Source organism: Lepus europaeus, chromosome X (assembly GCF_033115175.1).
Source record: "Lepus europaeus isolate LE1 chromosome X, mLepTim1.pri, whole genome shotgun sequence".
NCBI lineage: Eukaryota > Metazoa > Chordata > Mammalia > Lagomorpha > Leporidae > Lepus > Lepus europaeus.
Genome location: NC_084850.1, coordinates 15,438,786 through 15,464,325, shown reverse-complemented (window position 1 = coordinate 15,464,325; position 25,540 = coordinate 15,438,786). Strand labels below are relative to the sequence as shown.

General features: G+C 38.9%; 1 protein-coding gene across 3 annotated transcripts in view; it reads right to left on the bottom strand.

Moving 5' to 3' along the window:
* Window positions 1–25,540, bottom strand: part of ATP11C (ATPase phospholipid transporting 11C) — a 224,656-nt gene that overhangs the window by 88,159 nt on the left and 110,957 nt on the right. For all 3 annotated transcript variants that reach the window (XM_062184317.1, XM_062184316.1, XM_062184315.1), the window contains 3 exons: window positions 13,427–13,516; window positions 11,364–11,444; window positions 6,771–6,878 (listed from right to left, as the gene is read on the bottom strand). In XM_062184317.1, the coding sequence (XP_062040301.1) occupies window positions 6,771–6,878; window positions 11,364–11,444; window positions 13,427–13,516 (279 nt within the window). The remainder of the gene's footprint in view (window positions 1–6,770; window positions 6,879–11,363; window positions 11,445–13,426; window positions 13,517–25,540) is intronic.

Sequence of the window (25,540 nt, the reverse complement as noted above, 5' to 3'; positions counted from 1 at the left end):
CAAATAAATAAATAAATCCTTGAAACAAAAAGAAATGAAAAATATGGTATCATTGGCAACCCATGACAAGAGCCTAGGGTGATTATTCACGCCATAAACAAGAGTGTCAATTGTTAAGTCAACAACAGGAGTCACTGTGCACTTACTTCCCACGTAGGATCTCTGTCCTTAATGTGTTGTACAATGTAAATTAATGCTATAACTAGTACACAAACAGTATTTTACACTTTGTGTTTCTGTGTGGGTGTAAACTGTTGAAATCTTTCTTAATATATGCTAAATTGATCTTCTGCATATAAAGATAACTGAAAATGAATCTTGATGTGAATGAAAGCGGAGAGGGAGCAGGAGAGGGGAGGGTTGCGGGTGGGAGGGAAGTTATGGGGGGGCGGGAAAGCCACTGTAATCCAAAAGCTGTACTTTGGAAATTTATATTTATTAAATAAAAGTTAAAAAAAAGAAAAATATGGTATCAGAAATGAAGATTTTCTTCAACAAGCAAGAGTGGATACAGCAAAGGAAATAATCAGGAAGCCTAAAGACAGTTCAACTAAAATTATCCAAAATGATATACAAAGGGAAAACAGAGTATTTTTTAAAAAATAAATCATTTAAGAATTATATAAAAATATCAAACAGTATATAAATAAAGTATTATGGGCTTTTTTTTTTATTTTTGACAGGCAGAGTGGACAGTGAGAGAGAGAGAGAGACAGAGAGAAAGGTCTTCCTTTGCTGTTGGTTCACCCTCTAATGGCCGCCGCGGTAGCGCGCTGCGGCCGGCGCACCACGCTGTTCCGATGGCAGGAGCCAGGTGCTTATCCTGGTCACACATGGGGTGCAGAGCCCAAACACTTGGGCCATCCTCCACTGCACTCCCTGGCCACAGCAGAGAGCTGGCCTGGAAGAGGGGCAACCGGGACAGGATCGGTGCCCCGACCGGGACTAGAACCCGGTGTGCCGGCGCCGCAAGGCGGAGGATTAGCCTGTTGAGCCACGGCGCCGGCTATTATGGGCTTTTAAAACATGAAAATAACAAAGAGAATATGAATGAAGAAATAAAACTATGTTATTGTAAGATTTTTATTTTATATAAAGTAGTCAAACAAGCTAAGATTAATTCAGTAAAATGTATATTGTAAAATGCAAAACAATCATTTAAAAAATTAGAAAGGTCGGGCCAGTGTTGTGGCACAGCATGTTAAGCTATTTCTTATCTCACATCAGAATGCCAGATGGAGTCCTGGCTGCTCTGCTTCTGTTCCAGCTTCCTGCTAATATGCCTGGGAAGGCAGTAGAAGATGGTCCAAACAGCTGGCCCCAGCCATCCACAAGGGAGTTCTTAGCTCGTGGTTTCAGCCTTGACTAGTCCTGACTATTGTGGCTATCTGGGGAGTGATTCAGCAGATGGAAATCTCTTTCTCTGTTTCTCCCCATCTCTGTCACTCTGCCTTTCAAATAAATAGCTAAATCTTGTTTTAAAAAAATTGCAAAAGGTATAATTAGTAAGCCACAAAGGAGACACAGTACAATCACCCTCCCCCCCCCAAAAAAATTCAAATAATCCAAAGAGGTGAGGTAAAGAGGAAAAATATAATAGATGGGACAGGCAACCAAACCATAATAATAATTACATTAAACAGTCTAAAGAGTCCAATTAAAAAGCATAGATCCAATTAGGAATAAAAATGTAAATAGGTTTAAAAGGATAGAAATGATTATGCAAATACCAACTAAATGAAAGCTATATGGACTATATTATCAGACAAATTACCTTTTTTTTCTTAAGAAACTAATTTTAATTATTTGAAAAGCAGAGTTAGAGAAAGTGAGAGACAGAGATCCTTTATCTGCAGGGTCATTCCCCAAATGGCTGCAACAGCAAGGGCTGGGCCAGGCCAAAGTCAAGAGCCTGAAACTCCATCCAGGTCTTCCACGTTCAGGGGTCCAAGTACTTGAGCCATCTTCTACTGCCTTCCAAGGAGCATTAGGTGGACTGAAAGTGGAACAGCCAAAACTCAAATGGGAGCTCATATGGGATACCGGTGTCACAGGCAGCAGCTTTAACCTGCTACATTACAATGCAAGCAACATTTCTTCTCATTCTTCCTTACCCTTGTAGAACTCAGCATATTATCGCAAAACATTTTGGTTGGTTCACTAAAGTACTAGAGGACAGGCTTTATTTCTACTTGACACTAAAGTATGTCATCCAACAGGTTTTCAAAAATTTCATGAAAAATGTATGTACATTATGAAAAAACTATGTGTAGATTTCAAACTTATTTGCACCAAAATAAATTTTTTAAAATTATATTTCCATTAACTGTTTCAAGTATCCTCGTATTATTCAGTGGTATTTTACTCTATCGAGTTGCCAAAATTTATGATAACAAAACCATACTTTTTCCCTTGAAAATAACCTTTATTTAAAAAAAATTAAATTTATATAAAGGGAAAAAATTCAATATATATATAGTTTAAAGAACATAATGATACTTCCCATCCCCTCCTTCTCTTGTTCCCACTCTTCCTCACATTCCTTATTTTTAATTTTTACAATGATATACTTTTAATTTACTTTATAATCACAAGCTTAACCCTCCACTAAATGAAGAATTTAATTACATTGGACTCCTCAAGTTCCTGTTCTCTATGTTCTTGTGATTATACCCCATGTCATGGCTTTATATGGCACCTACATGCTGATAATACCAAAATTTCTATTTCCACTAAAACATCTATGAACTCCAGGCTTCTCAACTTCAACTCTGTGTCTAATAGGGATATCAAACTTGACATGGTCAAAAGTGTGTATCTGATTTTGCTTTCTACCCACTTCTGTCCTTAAAACTGTTTTTCCTTATTTTATCCATTTTATCTATAAGCACTCGTATTTTGTTTAATAGTACAATGTAATTCAACCAATTGTTCAGGCCAAAATCAAGATGACGACCTTCATTATTCTTTTAGTTCTTTCCCTCATCCTCCACATCCAATAAATCATTAAGTCATGGTGATTCTGCCTCTAAAATGTATTCTGAATATATCCATTGCCCCTAAAATCCCAGAAGGATGTCTGGCACATATTATATACTATATAATATGGAAACTAATAATTTCATCATTATCACTGCTTCTATCAAATTTATATAAGCTCTTATCATTATCCAATACTATGGTAGCAGCCACCTAATCAGGGAGACCAAATAGTTTCCCTGATTATACTTTAGCCCATGCTCCACTTTGCCTACACCTCAGTTTTATTTAAAAAAAAAATCAAGTCACTGTCTGGCTTTAAGCTCCCTTATCACATTGAGGCTTCAGACAAACTCTACTGCTCAAAAATAGTTCCACCCACGCTCTCTCCCACTAGGATTCAGTCAAACACTAACATTAGGGACTAATGGTTAGAAAGCATTTCTTCCCACACACATACCACTTCAGAAAGGGTTGTATTGAATAGCATTTCACACAATAGTGTCAACTCATTTAATCAATATTATACCTGGCTGAGGTCAGCCTCAAGGAAAAAAAGCCTGGTAGAGGGCAGGTGGTTAGATGGTACCTTTTCTAATGGAGGTTGTGGTGGAGTGTGACAATAAAATCAGAAAGAGGAAATGAAAGAAAGAGGGAGATATGGGAAATCATTGCCTACACTGCAACCTTACTTAGTATCCTGGGAGTAACAAATTTAATATTATGAATCATTTAGGCAGCCTCTTGGTTTTAACAATGAACAGTAATGTTGATTCTCTATATTATTTAGAAAACTTCCAATCTTAACCTAACTTACTTCAGCATAAGGTCTCCCCCTCAAGTTTTAGAAAATGAAGAAAAGAAAAAGGAATAAGAGAAAGACATTATATTTCAAACTCAGGTGGACTTCCCACTGTGTAGCTTTCTTCCCATCAACATAAGAAGATGCAAGACAATTTACCTATTGTTGAGGATATAAAGACCTGTTAAAAACTCAGTAAGAAAACAACTCTATTTAAAAATGGACAAAATTTCATATAACCAACTCACCAAAAAAAAAATATACACATGGCAAAGAAGCCTATGGAAAGATAGTATGTATTATATATTGTCAGGGAAACGCTAATTAAAACAACCATGAATTACCACTATACATCTATTAGAATGGCCCAAATACAAAATACTGATAACATCAAATGCTAGTGAAGATATGTAGCAACAAGAATTCATTCATTGCTAGTAGGAATGTAAAATGACAGACCACTATGGAAGATAGCTTGGCAGTTTCTCACAAAATTAAGGATATTCTTAGCATATAATCCAGCAACCTTGCACCCTTATATTTACTCAAAGTAACTGAAAAATTCTATCCATACAAAAATTGCACAGGGATGTTTATATATTATTCATAAATGTAAAAACTGGAAGGAACTAACATGTCTTTCAGCAGGTGAACAGATAAATGCACTATGATATAACAAGAAAGTAGAATTTTATTCATCAATAGAAAGAAATGAACTATCAAGCAATGGAAAGACACAAAATTTACATACACATTACTGAGTGAAAAATATAATGTATGCTTCCAACTATATGACATTCTGAAAGTGGCAAAATTATGAACACAACAAAAAGATCAGTGATTGTCAGTAGTTGTATAGAGTGAGGAATCAGTAAGCAAAGAACAGAAGATTTTAGGGCAGCAAACTATCCTTCTTAATAGTGCAATGGTGAATACACATTGTACATTTTTTTTCTTTTTTTTCTTTTTTGACAGGCAGAGTGGACAGTGAGAGAGAGACAGAGAGAAAGGTCTTCCTTTGCCATTGGTTCACCCTCCAATGGACGCCGCAGCCAGTGCGCTGCAGCCGGCGCACCGCGCTGATCCCAAGGCGGGAGCCAGGTGCTTATCCTGGTCTCCCATGGGGTGCAGGGCCCAAGCACTTGGGCCATCCTCCACGGCACTCCCGGGCCACAGCAGAGAGCTGGCCTGGAAGAGAGGCAACCGGGACAGAATCCGGTGCCCCGACCGGGACTAGAACCCGGTGTGCCGGCGCCGCAAGGTGGAGGATTAACCTGTTGAGCCACGGCGCCGGCCCCACATTGCACATTAGTCAAAATCCATAGAATGTACAACTTTAAGAGTGAACCTGGGCCGGCGCCGTGGCTCACTTGGCTAATCCTCGGCATGCAGCGCCGGCACCCCGGGTTCTAGTCCTGGTTGGGGTGCTGGGTACTATTCCCAGTTGCTCCTCTTCCAGTCCAGCTCTCTGCTGTCGCCCAGGAGGGCAGCAGAGGATGGCCTAAGTGCTTGGGTCCCTGCACCCTCATGGGAGACCAGGAGGAAGTACCTGGCTCCTGGCTTCGGATCAGCACAGCACCGGCCATAGCAGCCATTTGGGGAGTAAACCAACAGAAGGAAGACCTTTCTCTCTGCCTCTCTCTCTCACTGTCTATAACTCTCTCTCTGTCTCTCTCACTGTCTAACTCTGCCTGGCAAAAACAAAAAGAGTGAACCTTAATGAAAACTATAAATTATGGGTGATAACCATGTTCCAAAGTGGGTTTATGGATTACACCAATTCTTGACACTCTGATGTGGGATACTCACAGCAAAAGAGGGCAAAAGCATGAGTGCATGTGAGTATGGAACTGTGTATTTTTGGCTCACTTTGATGAGATTCTAAAACTGCTCTAACAACAGTTTATTAATTTAAAACCTTTACTGGGAACTAAAAAGTTTTTTATATGGACAAGCCTAAAATTTTATTTGACAGGGGACTTATTAGTAACAATGATTACTTTGAAATAAAATTTAAATTGCTTAAGATCTTAAAAAATAGTATTCAAAGCACTGATATATTGCTGGTAGAAAGATGAAATGGTATAGTCAATGTAGAAAATAGCTTGGCAGCCCATCAAAGAGTTAAACACACAAGCTGACACTGTAGCACAGTGGTTAAGCTACTGATTGAGATGCCCACATCCCATATAAGTGAGCCATTTTGAGTCCAGGCTACTGTTTCCAATCCACCTCCTTTTGATTCACCCAGCAGGTAGTAGATGATGACACAAGTGTTCAAGTCCCTGTCACACACATGGGAGACTGGGATGGAGTACCTGACTCCTGGCTTCAGCCTGGCTCATGCCAGCTATTGCAGCCATTTGGGGAGTGAACCAGCAGATGGAAGACCTTCCTCTCAGATAAATAAATAATAAAGCTTTTTTTAAAAAGTTAAACAGAATTGCCAACATGACTCAACACTCCCCCCATGTATATATCCTGAAGAATTAAAAACAGATGTTCAAACAAAAACTTGTACTTGAATGTTCATAGCAGCAAATTTCTACAATATCCAAAAGTGGAAATAACCCAAATGTACATAAGATAATAAACAGATAAACATAGTGGTATATCTACAAAGTCAACTATCATTCAGCCTTCAAAGGGAATAAATGATGATATACGCCACCATATAGATAAATCCCCAAATCATTCTGAAAGAAAAGCCACATGCAAAAGGTGACACAGTGTGTGATACATTTTACATGAAATTTTCAAGTCATGTAAATCTAAAGATAGTTAATGTCAGGGTCTGAGAAGAGGAATGAATATTGAATGAGTGCTTAATGAGTATGGGGTTTCTTTTTTGAGAGATGGAAAATGTTCTGAAACTAGATGGTATTGATAGATGTACACCACTGTGAATGTACTAATGACACTGAATTGTAGACTTTAATATGGTGTGTTTTTACCACAATAAAAAAAAAGCAGCAATCTAAAAAGATACCTTTATTTTTTCACTTTCTTTTCTCACTCGTTTTGCATTTTCAATAATATAAACAGTGCTTTTGTTGACTTCATTGTCAGCTCTGTGTCTCAACCAATCCTCATATCCCTAGAAGGATAAAAATAACTATAATCAAGCTCAAATAAATTAAGCTGTTATTACTATAACCCATATAAGTCAAGAGAAGAGATTTATAATTACAGTTTTAATTTCAAGTCAGAATGCTAGAGAGACAATGTTGGAAACTTTAATAGCAAATCTGAGAGTCTTTCAAAATACCCTTTAGGTAAACAGCTTTAATAAGTTAAAAAGTTTCTCCATTCTTCAGATAAATATTAGTAAAAACACAGGTAGGACAGCATTTACATTCTTCATCTGTGAAGGACTATAATTAATTCTTCTAGTTCTACTCCTGTTCAAGTTAACGTTAATTCTCTCAATCTATTCAATTAGAACAAAAATATTTTGGGTTTTAATTTTCTTAAGATAATCACTAATATTCTTCGATATGTACTGTAAGTAGATTGTTGGAAAGTCAAGGAAATATAATAATTCCTCAACACTTGCAAAGAAGAGAAAAGGCACACGAGGGTTGTTTGGGCAGAGAATCTATGATATATTGTGGAGATCAAAAAGCTAAACTTCTTCAATGACTTGCTGATAAAAGACTATAAATTGTTCTTTTTTGAGTTAAAAGTAATCCTGGAAAAATATAATAGCTCACTTTTCTTTGGGATAAGGAAAGAGGATGCTTGTTTGAGCATGACTAATTTTTTATACCTTTTTCCTTTTTTTTGTAGGAATAATGTCTATACCTTTTCAAATGCAACTATTTGAAAAATCTCCTGATCACCTTCATCTGTTTTTCTTTCCTTCAGGTGCTATATGCATTCTTCTGTCCCTCTTCATAACTACACTAGGATATCATTTCACAGGCTACATTCTGTGATGCTTGTTTAGAAAAGCTCTAATATGAACTAGTATTGGGAGTAGAATGAATCCATAAAAGCTTTTGAAAGCCCTATGTACTATTCCCGGAAACTGAAATTTTATTATATTAAAGAAAATAGTCCTAACAGCCTAGGGGAAAGAACATTCCAAAGCCTTTATTTAGCAACCAAACACTTGATAAAACATTAGTTCCAGGTGGGCAAGATAGACCAGATAACTCCAAAAGGAAAGTTAACTTTGATCCCAATATCTTTAAACAGGCCTTCATTTTGCAAGATTCTTTGGGATTCTTTTTAAAAGCCCTCTGTTAAGTACTATCTAAAAGCTTATTTGTAAACAAGTCCTGTGGACTAGCTCCATACATAATAAATATCATTACCCATTCCTTCACCTCCAGTTCCCCTATTCCCTTATCAATTTCATCTGGAATTTTTCAAAGATCTAGTATACAAAATGCTCAAGGGGCCGGGACCCTGGCTCACTTAGTTAATCCTCTGCTGTGGCGCTGGAATCCTATAGGGGAGCCGGGTTCTAGTCCTGGTTGCTCCTCTTCCAGTCCAGCTCTGTGCTGTGGCCTGGGAAGGCAGTGGAGGATGGCCTAAGTGCTCGGGCCCCTACACCCGCATGGGAGACCAGGAGGAAACACCTGGCTCCTGGCTTCAGAACGGCGCAGTGCCGGCCGTAGCGGCCATTTGTGGGGTGAACCAACAGAAGGGAGACCTTTCTCTCTGTTTCTCTTTCTCACTGTCTAACTCTATACGGCAAAAAAACACAAAAAACAAAATGCTCAAAATATTTCTGACATATATATCACAATATTTGGTAGTTTGAGGGCTATATAAGAAATAGCAATAAATGTCCTCTCTACTCACCACCCACTTTAGCACCAGAATGAACCCAATAAAATTAAAATATTTGGGCTCTTGTGTTCAATGCCATAGGCAACAACAAAACCTCCACCAGAATGAAAATTTTTCAGATATACTGCACTGAAACAATTAATGCATATTAAAAATACACTTCCCGAAACCTCACAGCAAAAGATCACAGGAAGCTCAATTTCTCTTTGACATAGAATTAAACTCTGATGCTCTGTTAAAGCAATGTGTTAAAGTAATCTAAAAACAAAAAGCAATTCAAATCAATTGGCAATCTACAAAAAGAGTTAAAGATTTTAAAAGCTATTATTAAAATTGCTATATTGGTCTATTATGCTATGTTATATGTGTGTACATATTGTATGTCCACATAGGAAATTTTATTAAGAGTTTTATTTTAAATGGCTTATAGATAAGATTGTCCATAAATTTAAGCTGCTAAAATGAATCAAAGATACATTTTAATTTGTGTGACCTGAATCTGTGTATCATGTTTTAAACTTGTTGGTAAAAAGAAACTAAAAACATTTTAGATGGTTGTGCTTAAGTTTACTGGTTAAACAAACTACACCATGTTAGATATTTAAGAGGTGTTTTCAAATACATGATTCTTAAAATTTATAGAAGGCATTGGACCTTCTGGTAAATGTTTTCTTAAGTTGTTATCTAATGGTTGAAACGGTTTGCTAAGTATTCATGTGATATTGCTATTGTCAGCGAGCGATCTAGGACTTGCTCCCTCATTTCTCTATTCTAAGCCCAACTTGTTCTTTCATTTCTCTATTCTCTTCAAGGTAGGAAACTAATTCTATTATGAAGGAATCTGTAGGATGCACAATTTAATCTCTAGACTTTATAAAAGAGATGGCTAACATTTTTCTGTAATAGCATAGCCAAAATAAGAACTTAAATAATAATCTAGCTAGATTCACTTCGCCATCAGCAAAGTATACAGTAAGTAGAAAAAACCTCCCTTTCAGACCAAAGGGAAAGAAAGTTTTAAAGTGAGAATATAATTTTCCTCATGGGCATTGTCTACCTTAGAAAAACTACTACAGAACATGCCTGTGACTATAGACTTGTAGTTCAGGCCACCGAAGATTAGAGATGGGACACGGGCACTCCCTTGACTTGCATCCTCTGGTCTGCTTTAACACAAACCAGGAGGAAAAGAAAGCTAGGCATCAAGGGCAATGGGTGGCAGGCCTATTAATGGCTGATCTGTACAGTGATCTGCCCTCAAGGAGACCCAACAGGCCAGTCTACTGCAGTGGCTTTCAATGTGGTAAGCCTGGGCTTCAGCAGAAGTCAGCTTGTGAAGAGCCCTGGCAGCTCTGCCAAGAGTTGGATCACTGGAAATGGACCTGCCCTGGAGTCGAAGGATGCCCAGGTCAGAGCCACAGATCTGATTGGCTCTAAGCTGAAAAGCCCTTCACTCAGCCCAACTTCCAAAGTGACCACTGCAGCTGAGGTTATGGTCAAGTAGGGTCAGCAACATTGCAGGCAGAACTGTAAATTTCTTGTTAGAGATGCCACCTGCCTTTACCTGGCCAGCTCTCCTCCCAGGCCAGCCAAGTAATGAAAGTCAACAGAGTGCCTTCCCCTAGGAGGTTCACACCTCCCTTAGGATATACCCCATGTGAAGAGATAGATAGGTCTGGGCCTCTTAACTTACAAGGCCTAAAGCCCAACAGATTATTATCAAGCCCCTTCTATCAGGTTCTATTTGCCTCTCAATCAGAAAACTTAATTGTAGCTTAGACAGCACCTTTCTTAGCTCCTCTAATAATGACTCTGTCCTTTGCTCTAGACCCTGTCTAGCACACTTAAGCCTCATTCCTTTGTAATCATAACCTCTACTCTACCACCAATGGCTCTACTCCCAACCTGTGTGTCCTGATGGTCCTCTTCCCCACTTAATGCTGTATAATTGTTCAAACCTGGTAAATGCCACTCTTAGGATCATTGGTTACTATCCTCACTCTGTCTTTTATGACCTTGTCTAAATATGATCAGAGTTGGCAAACTTGGAAGGCTTCCATAGCCTTGGCAACTCATGACGACAGCCTAGGGTGGTTACTGGCGCCATAAACTAGAGTGTCAATTTGTTGGGTCAACAACAGGAGCCACTGTGCACTTGCTCCTCATGTGGTATCTCTGTCCTTAATGTGCTGTACATTGTGATTTAATGCTATAACTAGTACTCAAACAGTATTTTTCACTTTGTGTTTCTATGTGGGTGCAAACTGTTGAAATCTTTATACTAAATTGATCTTCTGTATATAAAGAGAATTGAAAATGAATCTTGATGCAAATGGAAGGGGAGAGGGAGCGGGAGAGGGGAGGGTTGCGGGTGGGAGGGAAGTTATGGGAGGGGGAAGCCATTGTAATCCATAAGCTGTACACTGGAAATTTATATTCATTAAATAAAAGTTTAAAAAAAAAAAAGAAAAAAAAAAAAAGAAAAAAGGAAAAAAAAAAAAAAGAAAAAAAAAAATACACTTCCCATTTTCCGACTGAACTATACTTTCTTCCTATTCTCTTTTTTGCTTATGCTCCCCACACAAAGATTGAGGAGAAAGAAGCAAATAAACTAAGGATTTGCCTTACAATCATTTTAACTGGTTTTCAATGGGAAGTAAATATAAACTAAATCTAACAAGGATATTGCACATTGTATATAAATATGACAAAGAGCCTTTCACAATGAAATTCAAACTAACCTGGACTGAAATGTAGGCATAAACACAAACAAGAAATTTACCTGTTTGATGGCTGTAACAGTTATAACAAAGAAAAGTGGAAGTCCACTGGTAACTGGGCTAGTTGGTGTGTCTACTGTGACCTAGGTAAAGAAATTAAGTTTAAAGCAGAATGAAAATTAGCCATTAACTTATAAGTAGCATTTATATGTTACAAACCCTTCAGACAGAAATGCAGATAAACCATATTACAATAGCAGAGTGAATGCTAATTTTTATTAAAACAAAAGTAACCTACAACACAATTAAAGAAATGGCCCTAAATTCAGGTTTAGATTTTATCCCAACTTGGATTAATTCCTTTATAGAAATATATCCATTCATTTACCATCTATTTTTTGAGCACTACTCAGTCAACCCTATGCCACTATCAGCCAGTTTCTAGAATGTTGCTTTAAATAGGATGGAGACAAGTCCTTGCCTTCTTGTAGGTAGCAGCTTACAGGGAAAATCAGACATTAAAACAAGTGTGCAGACACTGAGATCTGAATAGTAAAACAGGTGTTAACTAGACAAAGGGGGCTTTCTAGGAACAGTAAAAAAATAAAACGGTGGCAAGAGACAATGTGGCAAGAGACAGTGTGGTATGAGACAGTGCTGGAGAGGGAAGCAAGGACCAGATATGAGTAGGACCCTCTAGCTCTGAGAAAGCTATTTACTCTTTATCCCATAAACAGTGGGAAATCCTTGAAAGTTTTATAACAGGAGAGGACACATGAACAGAAGTGCAGTTTGAAGACTGTTCTAATTGCTTCATGGAGGATGGATCAGAAAGGAATAGGAGCTGAGGACAGAGTGCAAATGAGATCCTGTTGCTGTAATCCTGGTGAAACATGATGATCTACAGTAGGATGGTAGCAAGAGACATGAAAAGAAGTTCTAAAGGAGGCAAAAAATTTCAGGACTGGTATGTAAACAAATGCAACTGTTAATTAAAGATGTCTTCCAAGCGTCTACTTAAAATCCTGGGTGAGTGTTTTTGAAATTTCCCAAAATAAGAAATACTGAAAGAAAATTTGATTTGGTGAATGGAAATCATGAGTATAATCTGCCTTCACAACTCATATATTCTCATCTCCCATGCCCAGCCAGGCCTGCCTTGCCTCATCCTGTGTTACAAATACTGTGTACATATAAGATTTTTACATGGCTTTGTGCTTTTAGGCAAACTTTTCCCTACCCCTGAGACACAGGCCTAACATTTCCAACAGGTAAACACCTTGTAATACTTCAAATGTTCAGTTTAAGTTATCATTGATTCTTTTAAGCTTTCTGAAGCTCTACCCACAGCATTTTGAACATGCTATTTGAAGAGCTTGTACTTTATTAAATTAAATGAAAACATGACTATCTCCTCAGCCATAATATAAATTCCTTAAGGGTAAAAAAACATCAACAAGGTATTTCAGCAATCTCATTGGCATTTTTCTGCTTTGTTTAAAAAACAGAATGAGAAAAAAAGTACCTTTAAATGTAGTAAAATTTTCATGGGGTAATTATGGCAAGGAGAAATTTAATAGTGTATAGACTTAAAGATGGAAGACGCAATTTAAAATGTCTAAAATGTAAAACACAAAACAGTAGAAGAAACAAACAAAAGCAGATCAATCTTCTAGACTTTTAGCCACCCGTAAAGTAAGTGAATGAGGCAGAGCAAAACTGGAAGTCACGAAGATGAGTGATGATTTTTTTAAGGCTGAAACTAGTGCTTAATAAACTGTTAGTATGAACCATTTTTAATTTTGATATGTATTATTTCATTTAATAGTACATGAATCATGTCCTTATAAAATGAATAAAAATATGAAATCCCTGAAAGTTTTAAAGAAAGTGACAACAGAATCTAAATATGCTTTCTAGTAAAAACACAACTTTAGAGACCTATACAATCTTTTAAACTTTAAAATGTAATACTTCTACTTTTAAAAGTCACATTATGATAAGCCTTAGAATATCTTTTTATTTAAGAAAAATCACTGAGCATTTCAAGATTATAAATTCATCGAAAATGTGTTTGAAACAATGAAGTTTCTCAAAGTTGAATAGCTATTTATGGATATCTTACCTGTACGAGGAAAATGATGAGAAAATAAAAATTTGCAATTCTTCTAAACTGTTCAAATAGATTCTTTGGGAGAAAATTCCAAAGTGTATACTGTAAAGGAGAAAAAGAAAGAATATTATCAGAAAGGAAACTAGAAAAATTCTAATTGTATTGGCTGATATGATTCCAGATTATTATATAATGTAACATTTAATATATCCAACAATTTGAAACCCAAACCTCAGACACATGCAAATGTATACATTTAAATATAGCATGTAAACACTTTTTTTTCCCAGAAATGAAGCTTTTTTTTTGACAGGCAGAGTTAGACAGTGAGTGAGAGAGAGAGAGAGAGAGAGAGAGAGAGAGAAAGATCTTCCTTCTGTTGGTTCACACCCCAAATGGCTGCTAAGGCCGGTGCACTGCACCGATCCGAAACCAGGAACCAGATGCTTCCTCCTGGTCTCCCATGTCAGTGCAGGGCCCAAGGACCTGGGCCATCCTCCATTGCCTTCTCGGGCCAGGGCAGAGAGCTGGACTGGAAGAGGAGCAACTGGGACAGAACCGGCGCCCCATCTGGGACTAGAACCCGCGGTGTCGGCGCCACAGGTGGAGGATTAGCCTAGTAAGCTATGGCGCTGGCCAAGAAATAAAGCATTTTAATGGCTGTTCCCATACCTCTGCTTTCTCTGATATAACTAGGTCTCTTGATATGTGATCTCCTATCATCTGATATATAATTGCTGTCATTCTATCAGGACAGGTAATTCATTTATCATGTTACTACTTTTTTACCAATACCTAGTAGTGACTGGCACAAAGTAGAGAATCCATTATTTGGAAGAATGAATGAACAAATGAATTCCTGTGCTTCAGCTAACCTCTGGATTCTTGATCATTCAGAGATACAGCTCCATGACAGTTGAAAAGGTATATATACAACCTTAGGTCCCAGAGTTATCACTTTAATCAACAACATACCACCCTAGGCTATGACAATCGATAACTGATAAAGGTTTCCATACTCAATTGCACATAGGCAGAAGGAGAAAATTCTCAGGTCAACTGTCATACCACATGTATTTTTTTCACTGATACCTTAAACTCAATGACTGGGTTATGCAAAAGTAAACAGAAGAAGTTAGATTTTCTAGATGACTTAACAAAGATAACCAGAAACAAGAAAGAGTAAATGTTTCTTAACCTAAAAGCCTAAATTTATACTTCAGTAGTCTCCATCCAAATTATCTGCACAATATCAGAACACATCCATTATTAAGGTAACTAAAGGGGCTGGCGCATGCGGCGCAGCGGGTAAAGTCCTGCCCTGAAGCGCCAGTTCGAGTCCCGGCTGCTCCTCTTCCAATCCAGCTCTCTGCTGTGGCCTGGGAAAGCAGAGGAAGATGGCCCAAGTGCCTGGGCTCCTGCACCTGCGTGGGAGACCCGGAGGAAGCTCCTGGCTCCTGGCTTCAGATCGGCACAGCTCTGGCCGTTGTGGCCATCTGGGGAACGAACCAGCAGATGGAAGACTCTCTCTGTCTGCCTCTCTCTGTAGCTGTTTCAAATAAATAAAATTAAAAAAAAAAAAAGGTAACTGAAAAGCCTAAGTTGCAAAGTATATGGGAATTGACAACTAACCTCTCTTTTTAAAGACCTATAAGCTCAAATTTCAGGCAATCACGAGAAAATGAAGACAAAGTCAAATACATTCATTAATGTAGCTACATTACAACCAATATCCAATTTAGAAGTTTCTTCCCATAGGGTCCAAGCAGTACCTAAGGGAGGATCATTCAAAAATAAGTGTAGAATTGTGTATGGATATATAGCACTTGAAAGAAGATAGTACACACTTTTTGTGAAGTTCCCAAGGTAGTTTGCAATCAAAAATTAAAAAAAAAAAAGCAACTCAAAACCAGTTAGAAGCTGACACTGTCTAGATCGTCACCAATTACTTAAAATCAATTTTCTAAAGCCATAAACTAAACTTAAACACCAGGCTGACAGGTGAGCTTCTTGGCACACTGACTTTCTGTTGCCAAAAAGGCTTTTTTTTATTAAACAAATAAGCATAAGGACAGTTAAAGTCCTATGGAAGGAGTATTGTTAACACATCAATAGGAAACATATTGTTGAAACTGTTGCTAAGCTCCAAATGTTAATTTTCCACTGTTTTGATTTACTAAATGAACTGTTTCATTGAGGAACTCTGGTTATTCCCTTCATAGGAAACTACTGCTAATGCTGTCTTCTTCATGCTGTTAAAAAGCCAGCAAGCATGTCTTAAGTCCTCTTCCTACAGATGTCAACAACAGTGTTTGGCATACAGAAAGCATATGAGAAATTCTAATTAATACTTGTGCCTTGGAGCTGAGACTGAACCCTATAATGTAAAGACTGCCTCTCATCTGCCTCCCTTAGCACAAGGTGTCCTTGCCTGTCCTTTATCAAAAGGTATTAACTGAATTGATAGTGTTGTATAGTGGGCACTACAAAGTTTGAGTCACTAGACTCAACAAGTCATTTGCTTTTCCTAGAAAAAACCTTGTTGCCAGTATTATCTAGAGGAGTTTGTTTAGGAGAATTCCAGGTCCAAGGAAGATGGTAACTACTACTTACATGTAACCCAATGGACCAACTGAAGCCCACCTGAAAATCATAAATTCTGTAGAGAGCATAGATTCTCTGACCAATCAAAGGAAGGTGATGAGCAATGACCAACCAGGAACAAGGACATAAGCTGAACATGCACCTCTCAGACCCAATTTCAGTCTAGAAGAACCATCTCCCCTAACTCCTCAGTGAGCCCAGGAATTAAGCAATAGCTGTGGGGCACGTTGCTCTACACTTTGCAATAAAGACCTTCTTCTACCACCCTGATTTCAGTGATTGGCTTTCTGCACTTCAGGTAAGCAGACACAGATTTGGGTTCTATAGTAATACCTACAACTAGTTTGGGGTGCTGTTCTTCAACAGGTACAGTGTTGTGACACAGTGGGTTTAAGCCACTGCTTGCAACACCAGCATCCTATAACGTGCAGGTTGGAGTCTTGGCCAGCTTCTTTTTAATGTGTCTGGGAAGGCAGCAGATGATAGTAAAAGTACTTGGGACTCTGAAACCTTCGTGGGACACCAGGATGGAGTTAATGTCTCCTGGCTTTGGCCTGGAGCAAACCTGGCTGTTGTGGCCATTTCTGTAGTGAATCAGTGGAAGAAAGATTGATCTCTTTCTCTCCATCTGCCTTTGAAATAAATAAATACATAAATCTTAAAAAGAAAAAAAAAACTCGTGTCTTGGTCAGTAACTTCACTGGTTTAACTGAAAAGTAAATTAAGCTTCCATCACATTTTTATTATAATACAATGGTAATATTTAATTTAGACAATTTTTCTAACACATATTCTCTATGTTGTAGAAAGTTTTATAATGAAAAGTAAAATTGAATTACAGTCATTTATATCAAATTATTTATTTATCTAAAAAATAGACACTCAGGCTTGGTGAGTTGCTACAAACCAAAAATACAGGAAGAAAATGTGTACAGCAGTTGTTTTACACACGGTAAAGATGAACTAGGGATTTTTTTCTCATTTTTATTTAAAAAGCAGAGAGAGAAAGAGAAAAGATGGAGAGAGACCTTCCATTCAGTGCTTTACTCCCCAAATTCCTGCAATAGCCAGGACTGGGATAGGCCAAAGTCAGGAAACCAGAACTCTATTCAGGTCTCCAAAATGGGTGGCTGGGAACCAAGTACTAGAGCTGTCATCTGCTGCTTCGCAGGGTGCATTCTTAACATGAAACTGGATGGAAGCAGAGCACCTGGAATTAGAACTAAGAGGCCAAAACGGCAACCTAAGCACTGCATCACACGTCTACCCTGACATACTTATTTTCTCAAGTAAATTCTTGCTCAGAGAAACCAATAAAAACATATCTTAGTATTCATGTAATTAAAAATAGCTTCTACAGACAAATACTAGCACTTCAAGAATATACAATGCATTTATAATCTGTTTTACAGTGAATAAAATAACTGGTATACAATTGTGGGCACTAAAGATGCAATTACATGAAAAGATAAAGGTGGAGCCAGAGTTGTGGTGTTAACAGGATAAGCTGCCACCTGCAATGCTGGCATCTCATATGTGCACCAGTTCTAGCCTTGACTGATCCACTTCCAATCCAGCTCCCTGCTAATGTGCCTGAGAAAGGCCCCTGCAGGTATATGAGACCAGGATGAAGCTCCTGGGGTCCTGGCTTCAGTATGGTCCAGCCTCAGCCATTGCAACCATTTGGGGAGTGAACCAGAGGATGGAGGATCTTGCTTGCTCGCTCGCTCGCTCGCTCTCCCTCCATCCCTCCCTCCCTCTCTCTCCCTCTCCCTCTGTAACTCTGCCTTTCAAAGGAATAAACCATCTTTTAAAAAGCTATAGGTGGAGCTGGTGCTGTGGCACAATGGTTTAAAGACCCGGCCCACAGCACCAGTATCCCATATGGGCGCCAGTTCGATCCAGCTCTCTGTTATGGCCTGGGAAAGCAGTAGAGGATGGCCCAAGTGCTTGGGCCCCTGCACCCACATGGGAGACCGGGAAGAAGATCCAGGCTCCCAGCATCAGATCAGCCCAGCTCTGGGGGTTGCTGCCATTTGGGGAGTGAAACAGCGGATGGAAGACCTCTCTCTCTCTCTCGCTCGCTCTCGCTCTACCTCTCTATGTAACTCTTTCAAATAAATTTTAAAAAGCTATAGTAACCACCTCAAACATCTACCATTTGATTTGAAAGAAAAATCGTATATGTTCACTCACAACTTTCCTAATTCAAAGGAAGGAAATTAAAGTGAATCTTAACCTTGAGCCTATTGCTTTACTTTAAGCAAAAAATGGCTTAAGACTTTGAATCTGAAGTCCCTCTAATTTTCATTCTAGCTTAGAAAATGTTGATGAGAAAGCTAACACGCCAAAAAACTTGTTCTAATGTGTTGATACAGCACAAGAGAAAGGGAAGTAGATAATCACTGAAGTAATTGCTACATAAAATAATATTAGCAGCCAACTGTGAATGAATTAAGGATAAGTGTTGGATTTTCTAACATTAGAAGTATGTGGATACAAAGCAAAAAATAACTATTTTAAGGTTAGTTGTAAGTAAGCATGCAGTTATAAATAAGCAGTCCTACCCAGAGAAACTATTTACTTTGATAAAATACACAATCCATTTTATTATCAACTCTCCTTCATGTAGGCATTAAATACAATTCCATGCATCACAACAGTCTTTTATTCACATTACCAATTATCTTTTAAAACTTTAGAACTTTTTTTGAAAAGATTTATTTTATTTATCTGAAAGACAGAATTAGAGAGAGAGAGGTAGAGACAGAGAAAGGTCTTTTATCCGCTGGTTCACTCCTCAGATGGCTGCAACGGCTGGAGCTGAGCCAATCCAAAGCCAGGAGCCGGGAGCTTCTTCCAGGTCTCCCATGTAGGTGCAGAGGCCCAAGAACTTGGGCCACCTTCCATTACTTTCCCAGGCCATAGAAGAGAGCTGGATAGGAAGAGAGGCACCAGGACTAGAATCAGCACCCACATGCAATGCTGGCACTGCAAGTCAGAGCTTTAACCCGCTGTGCCACAGCACCAGCCAGAGCTTTTTTAAAGTATTTTTCTTGTTCATTCAAATAATTCATATAAAAGAACACAGTTATCACATTGAGATCACAACTCAATATTTTTTAAAATGTACTATCTAACTGGAATGATGTGAAACCTCACTGAGGTTCTGATTCACATTTCCCAGTTGGCTAGTGATCCTGAGAATTTTCTTAAGTGTCTGTTGGCCATTTGGATTTCCTCTCTGGAAAAATGCCCGTTTAAGTCCTTTGCCCATTTCTTAAGTGCACTGTTTGTTTTCTTGTTGTTCAATTTCTTGAGATCTTTAAAGACAGCACCATTTGTTAAAGACTGTCCTTGCTCCAGAGACTGATTTTGGCTACGTTATCAAAGATAAGTTGGTTGCAGATGCATGAATTGATTTCTGGAGTTACTGTTCTGTTCTATTGGTCTATCCATCTGTTTTTGTGCCACTGCCAGGCTGTTTTGATTATAACTTCCCATTGTATGTCTTGAAATCAGGTATACCTCTGGCTTTGATTTTGTTGTATAAGATTGCTTTAGCTATTTGGGATCTCTTGTGTTTCCATATGAATTTTAGCATCACTGTTTCTAGATCTGTGAAGAATGTTGTTGGTATTTTGATTAGGATCACACTGAATCTGTAAATTGCTATTGGTAGCATGGACATTTTGATAATCTTGATTCTTCCAATCCATGAAAGTGCATGATTTTTCCATTTTTAAATATCTTCTATTTCTTTCTGCAATATTTTGTAATTTTCATTGTACAGATCCTTGACATCCTTGTTTAAATTTGTTGTAAGGTATTGGATTCTTTTGGGAGCTACTATGAACATGACTGATCATTCTTTCTCAGCCTTGACATTGTCTGTCTATGCAAACACTATTAATGTTTCCACATTGATTTTATTTTTTTAAATTTTTATTTATTGACAGAGTTATAGACAGTGAGAGAGACAGAGAGAAAGATCTTCCTTCCATTGGTTCACTCCCCAAATGGCCGCTACAGCTGACGCTGTGCCGATCCGAAGCCAGGAGCCAGGTGCTTCCTCCTGGTCTCCCATGCAGGTGCAGGAGCCCAAGAATCTGGGCCATCCTCCACTGCCTTCCCAGGCCAAGACAGGGAGCTAGACTGGAAGAGGAGCAACTGGGACTAGAACCCGGCGCCCATATGGGATGCTGGCACTGCAGGCAGAGGATTAACCTACTGTGCCATGGTGCCAGCCACTCCACATTAATTTTATATCCTGACACTTTACCAAATTTTTATGAGTTCCAATAGTCTTTCAGTGGAGTGTTTTCAATCCCCTGTATATAGAATCATGTCATCTGCAAATAGGGATACTTTGACTTCCTCATTCTCAATTTGAAACCCTTTGATTTCTTTTTCTTGCCTAATAGCTCTGGCTAGAACTTTCAGGACTATATTAAACAGCAATGGTGAGAGTGGGCATCCTTGTCTGTTTTCAGATCTTAGGGGAAATGTTTCCAACTTCTTTCCATTCAATAAGGTGCTGTCCATGGGTATATCACAAATTGCCTAGATTGTGTTGAGGAATGTTCTATAACCAAAATGCTTAAAGTTTTCATTATGAAAGGATGCTGCATTTTATCAAGTGCTTTCTCTGCATCTACTGAGATAATCATATGTGTTTTGTTCTTCAGTTTGTTAATGTGATGTATCACATTGATTGATTTATGAATGTTGAACCATCCCACATACCAGGAATAAATCCCACTTAGTCCAGGTGAATGATCTTTCTGAAATGTTGCTGGATTCGATTAGCTAATATTTTGTTAAGGATTTTTGCATCTATGTTCATCAGAGATATTAATCTATAGTTCTCTTTCTCTGTTGTATCTTTTTCTGGTGTAGGGTTTAGAATGGCAATCATACAGAAATCAACAAAGGACAAATAGTGGCAAGGATGTGAGGAAAAAGGTAAAATGTTGGTGGGAAAGTACACTGGTGCAATCACTGTGGAAAACAGTATGGAGACACCTCAGAAATCTGAATATAGACCTACCACTTATTGGAATCCCCTGGCACATTTCTAACTCCACCATTTGGGGCAAGTTCGATTGAGCATGTCCCAAATTGTACATCTCCTCCCTCTCTTTTTCTCACTCTTATATTTAACAGGAACCATTTTTCAGTTAAAATTTAAACACCTAAGAATAATTGTGTGTTAATTATAGAGTTCAACCACTAGTACTAGAACAACAACAACAAAAAAAAATACTAAAAAGGATAAAGTATTACATTGTACATCAAGAGTCAGGACAAGAGCTGATCAGGTCATTGTACTAAATAGGCCTTTTAATCCATTCTCTCTTTCTATGCCTTCAGGAACTCCTAAGACATGTATGTTAGGACATTTGATAGTATCCCATATATCTCGAACACAATTTTCCATTTTTCTTATTCAATTTTTTTGTATGACTGAGCTATTTCCAAATATTTGTCTTCTATCTTGGATATTCTTACCTCTGCATCACAAAGTCTGTTGTTGGGAATTTCTATTATATTTGACATACTGAATTCTTCATTTCTAATATTTCAGTTTGATTTTTCTTCAATACCTTTATCTCATGGGTAATTTTTCATCCATGTTATTTATGGATTTCTTTAACTTATAAATTTCCTTCTCTTTGTTTTTGCATAATCTTATTATGATTCTTGGCATTCCTTTTCAGGCATTTCATCAAACTCTTTGTCTTCACATTCTAAACAGAAGTGTTGTTTTGCTCCTTTGAGGGAGTCATACTGTCTTCCTTGTTCACATTTCTCATGTTTTTACATTTATTTTTAGGCATTTGTGGAACCACTTGGTGCTTTTCTCTTCTGGTGGCTGTTATCTTTGAAATATGCCTCTGTGGCTTAGTGGTGTGTCTGCTCCTTCCATGGATATTCAGAGGCATGTGCAGGGTGGGACCAGGGAGCTCTGGTCAGTGCTCAGGATAGTTCAAGAGTCCAAGTTGACACCCACATTGGGTGTGGTAGATCTCCTCTGTCAGCAGGAGGGAGGGTATGATGACATTAGCTGGTGTGATCACTGCATCATCTCTATTCCAAGGTGATCTATGCCCAGGGTGAGCCCACATTGGCTACACACCCCATACATGCATTCACCTGAACTGCACAAAGATCTGTGCAGTCCTCAGTGTGAGCACAGAACACTGTGCAATGACCCACCCCAGGCACTCTGAAGCCTCTGAAGCAAGGCACTCTCATTGCCCAAAGTCCCAGCTACACTGCATGCTCTATCATTCAGTCACAAAATTCTCACAGTCCTAGTTTATATGAATCCCATATCACAGGGAGCAGGGGATCCACTCTCAGTCCCGTGAGGCTGTTCTGTCCACAGAGATAGCTGAGGCGTTTCCAAATACGGCTTCCTGTTAGTGTTCTTCCTTGGCAGTTTGAGTACAGTCACCAGTAATATAGAGGAGAGGAAAGAGCCTCACAGGCTTAAGTGGGGGCACTGCCCACTGCAAAACTCCTGGTCAGGCTCAGAATCAGTGGGAACTGCAGATTTATCCCTCAGATAAAATCCCCTAGTCACACACACATGAGCCATGGCAGACTATACTGACTGTACTCGTCTTGTTAAGATGGCACTTCCTCCCTTCTATTCTAGTACATGCACATGAGCTGAGGCAGCCTGTACTCACTTTGTTAAGATGGCACTTCCTCCCTGCTACTCTCCAGGAACCCTGGTGGAACTGGGGGGAGGGGATGGGAAGCAGGCAGTGTGCTCTCATTTCATGGGGTTAGTTGGGCACGCGGCTCTCTATTGGCACTCCAGGCTGGACTCAAAGTTCAGGTGGTACACAAGGTTCTCCCTCAGGTAGTATCACCAGTGACATGGGCTGCTACATTCTCCTATCATTTCTCTTTAAGAAGATGGCTTCTCTTCGTGATACTGACTCTGATACTGGTAGGAGTAGAACAGGAGTACTGAATGGTGTGTGTTTTTTTTTTTTAAGAAAGCATTTATTTAATGATTTTTTTCCATTTATTAAACTTTTATTTAATGAATATAAATTTCCAAAGTACAGCTTATGGGTTACAATGGCTTCTCCCCTCCCATAACTTCCCTCCCACCCGTAACCCTCCTCTTTCCCGTTCCCTCTCCCCTTCCATTCATATCAAGATTCATTTTCAATTCTCTTTATATACAGAAGATCAGTTTAGTATATATTAAGTAAATATTTCAACAGTTTGCCCCCATATAGCAACACAAAGTGAAAAAAATACTGTTGGAGTACTAGTTATAGCATTAAATAACAGTGTACAGCACATTAAAGACAGAAATCCTACATAATATTTTTTTTAAAAATTAATTAATTTTCTATGCCATTTCTAATTTGACACCAGGGTTTTTTTTTTTTATTTCCAATTCTCTTTATATACAGAAGATCGATTCAGTATATAATTAGTAAAGATTTCATCAGTTTGCACCCACACAGAAACACAAAGTGTAAAAACACTGTTTCAGTACTAGTTATAGCATCACTGCACATTAGACAACACATTAAGGGCAGATCCCACATGAGATGTAAGTACACAGTGACTCCTGTTGCTGACTTAACAATTTGACACTCTTGTTCATGGCGTCAGTAATCTCCCTAGGCTCTAGTCATGAGTTGCCAAGGCTATGGAAGCCTTTAGAGTTCGCTGACGTTGATCTTATTCCACTAGGGTCATAGTCAAAGTGGAAGTTCTCTCCTCCCTTCAGAGAAAGGTACCTCCTCCTTTGATGGCCCCATTCTTTCCACTGGGATCTCACTCACAGAGATCTTTCATTTAGGTCTTCTTCTTTTTTTATAAGAAACAATGACCTGATCAGCTCTTGTCCTGACTCTAGATGTACAATGTAATACTTTATCCTTTTTAGTATTTGTTGTTGTTGTTGTTCTAGTACTAGTGGTTGAACTCTGTAATTAACACACAATTATTCTTAGGTATTTAAATTTTAACTGAAAAGTGATCCCTGTTAAATATAAAAGTGGAAAAAGAGAGGGAGGAGATGTACAATTGGGGACATGCTCAATCGGACTTGCCCCAAATGGTGGAGTTAGAAATGTGCCAGGGAATTCCAATACAATCCCATCAAGGTGGCATGTACCAATGCCATCTCACTAGTCCAAGTGATCAATTTCAGTTCACAATTGATGGCTCTGATAGGTCTAAGAGTCAAAGGGATCACACAAACAAGACTAGTGTCTGCTAATACTAACTGACAGAATCAAAAAGGGAGAGAACCATCCAACATGGGAAGCAGGATACACAGCAGACTCATAGAATGGCAGATGTCCTAAATAGCACTCTGGCCTCAGAATCAGCCCTTAAGGCATTCGGATCTGGCTGAAGAGCCCATGAGAGTATTTTAGGCATGGAAAGCCAAGATACCATGGAAAAGAAAAAAAAGAAGAAGACTTATTTAATGATTTTAATGACTAAGAATTTCAAAGGTACAGCTTTAGGAATATAGCAGTTCTTCCCCCCAATCCTGACCTCCCACCCCAACTCCTGTTCCACTTCCTACTCCCGGACTAGAACCTGGTGCCCATATGGGATGCCGGCACCACAGGCGGAGGATTAACCAAGTGAGCCACAGCGCTAGCCACAGTACTGAGATTTTTTTTTTAATTTGTTTAACAGGTAGAGTTACAGACAGTGAGAGAGAGAAAGAGACAGAGAGAAAGGTCTTCCTTCCATTGGTTCACTCCCCAAATGGCCGCCACAGCCAGTGCTACGCTGATCCGAAGTCTGGTGCTTCTTCCTGGTTTCCCATGCAGTGCAGGGGCCCAAGCACTTGGGCCATCCTCCACTGCCCTCCCACGCCACAGCAGAGAGCTGGACTGGAAGAGGAGCAATGAGGACTAGAACCCAGTGCCCATATGGGATGCCGGCACTGCAGGCAAATGATTAATCAAGTGAGCCATGGTCCCAGTCCCTTGAGCATTTTGTTTCTTAAGCTATTATACTGCCAATTCCCCTTTTTTTCAGCTCTATGGTGTTTATGAAAAAGCAAATCCACTAAATGGCACCTAATTAAAAGAAATGGTAAACACATAACAGAGAAATAAATAAAAATGTATTAGTTTATGGGTGCTAGTTCATCTCCTGGCTGCTTTACTTCTGATCTGGGTGCCTGCGAATGGCATGGGGAAAAGCAGCAAAAGATGGCCAAAGTGCTTGGGTGCCTGCCACCCATGTGGGAGATCCGGATGAAGCTCCTGGCTTCGACCTGGCCCAGCACTGGGTGTTGTGGTCATCTGAGGAGTGAATCACACGAAGGAAGACCTATCTCTGACTTCCAAAATAAATAAATGAATCATTAAAAAGCAATGTAAACTTCTTTTTTTAAATTTATTTATTTGAAGGGCAGAGTTACAGAGAAGCAAAAGCAAAGAGAAAGGGAGAGGGAGAGGGAGAGGGAGAGAGAGAGGGAGAGGGAGCGCACGAGAGCGAACATGTTATCTTCCATTA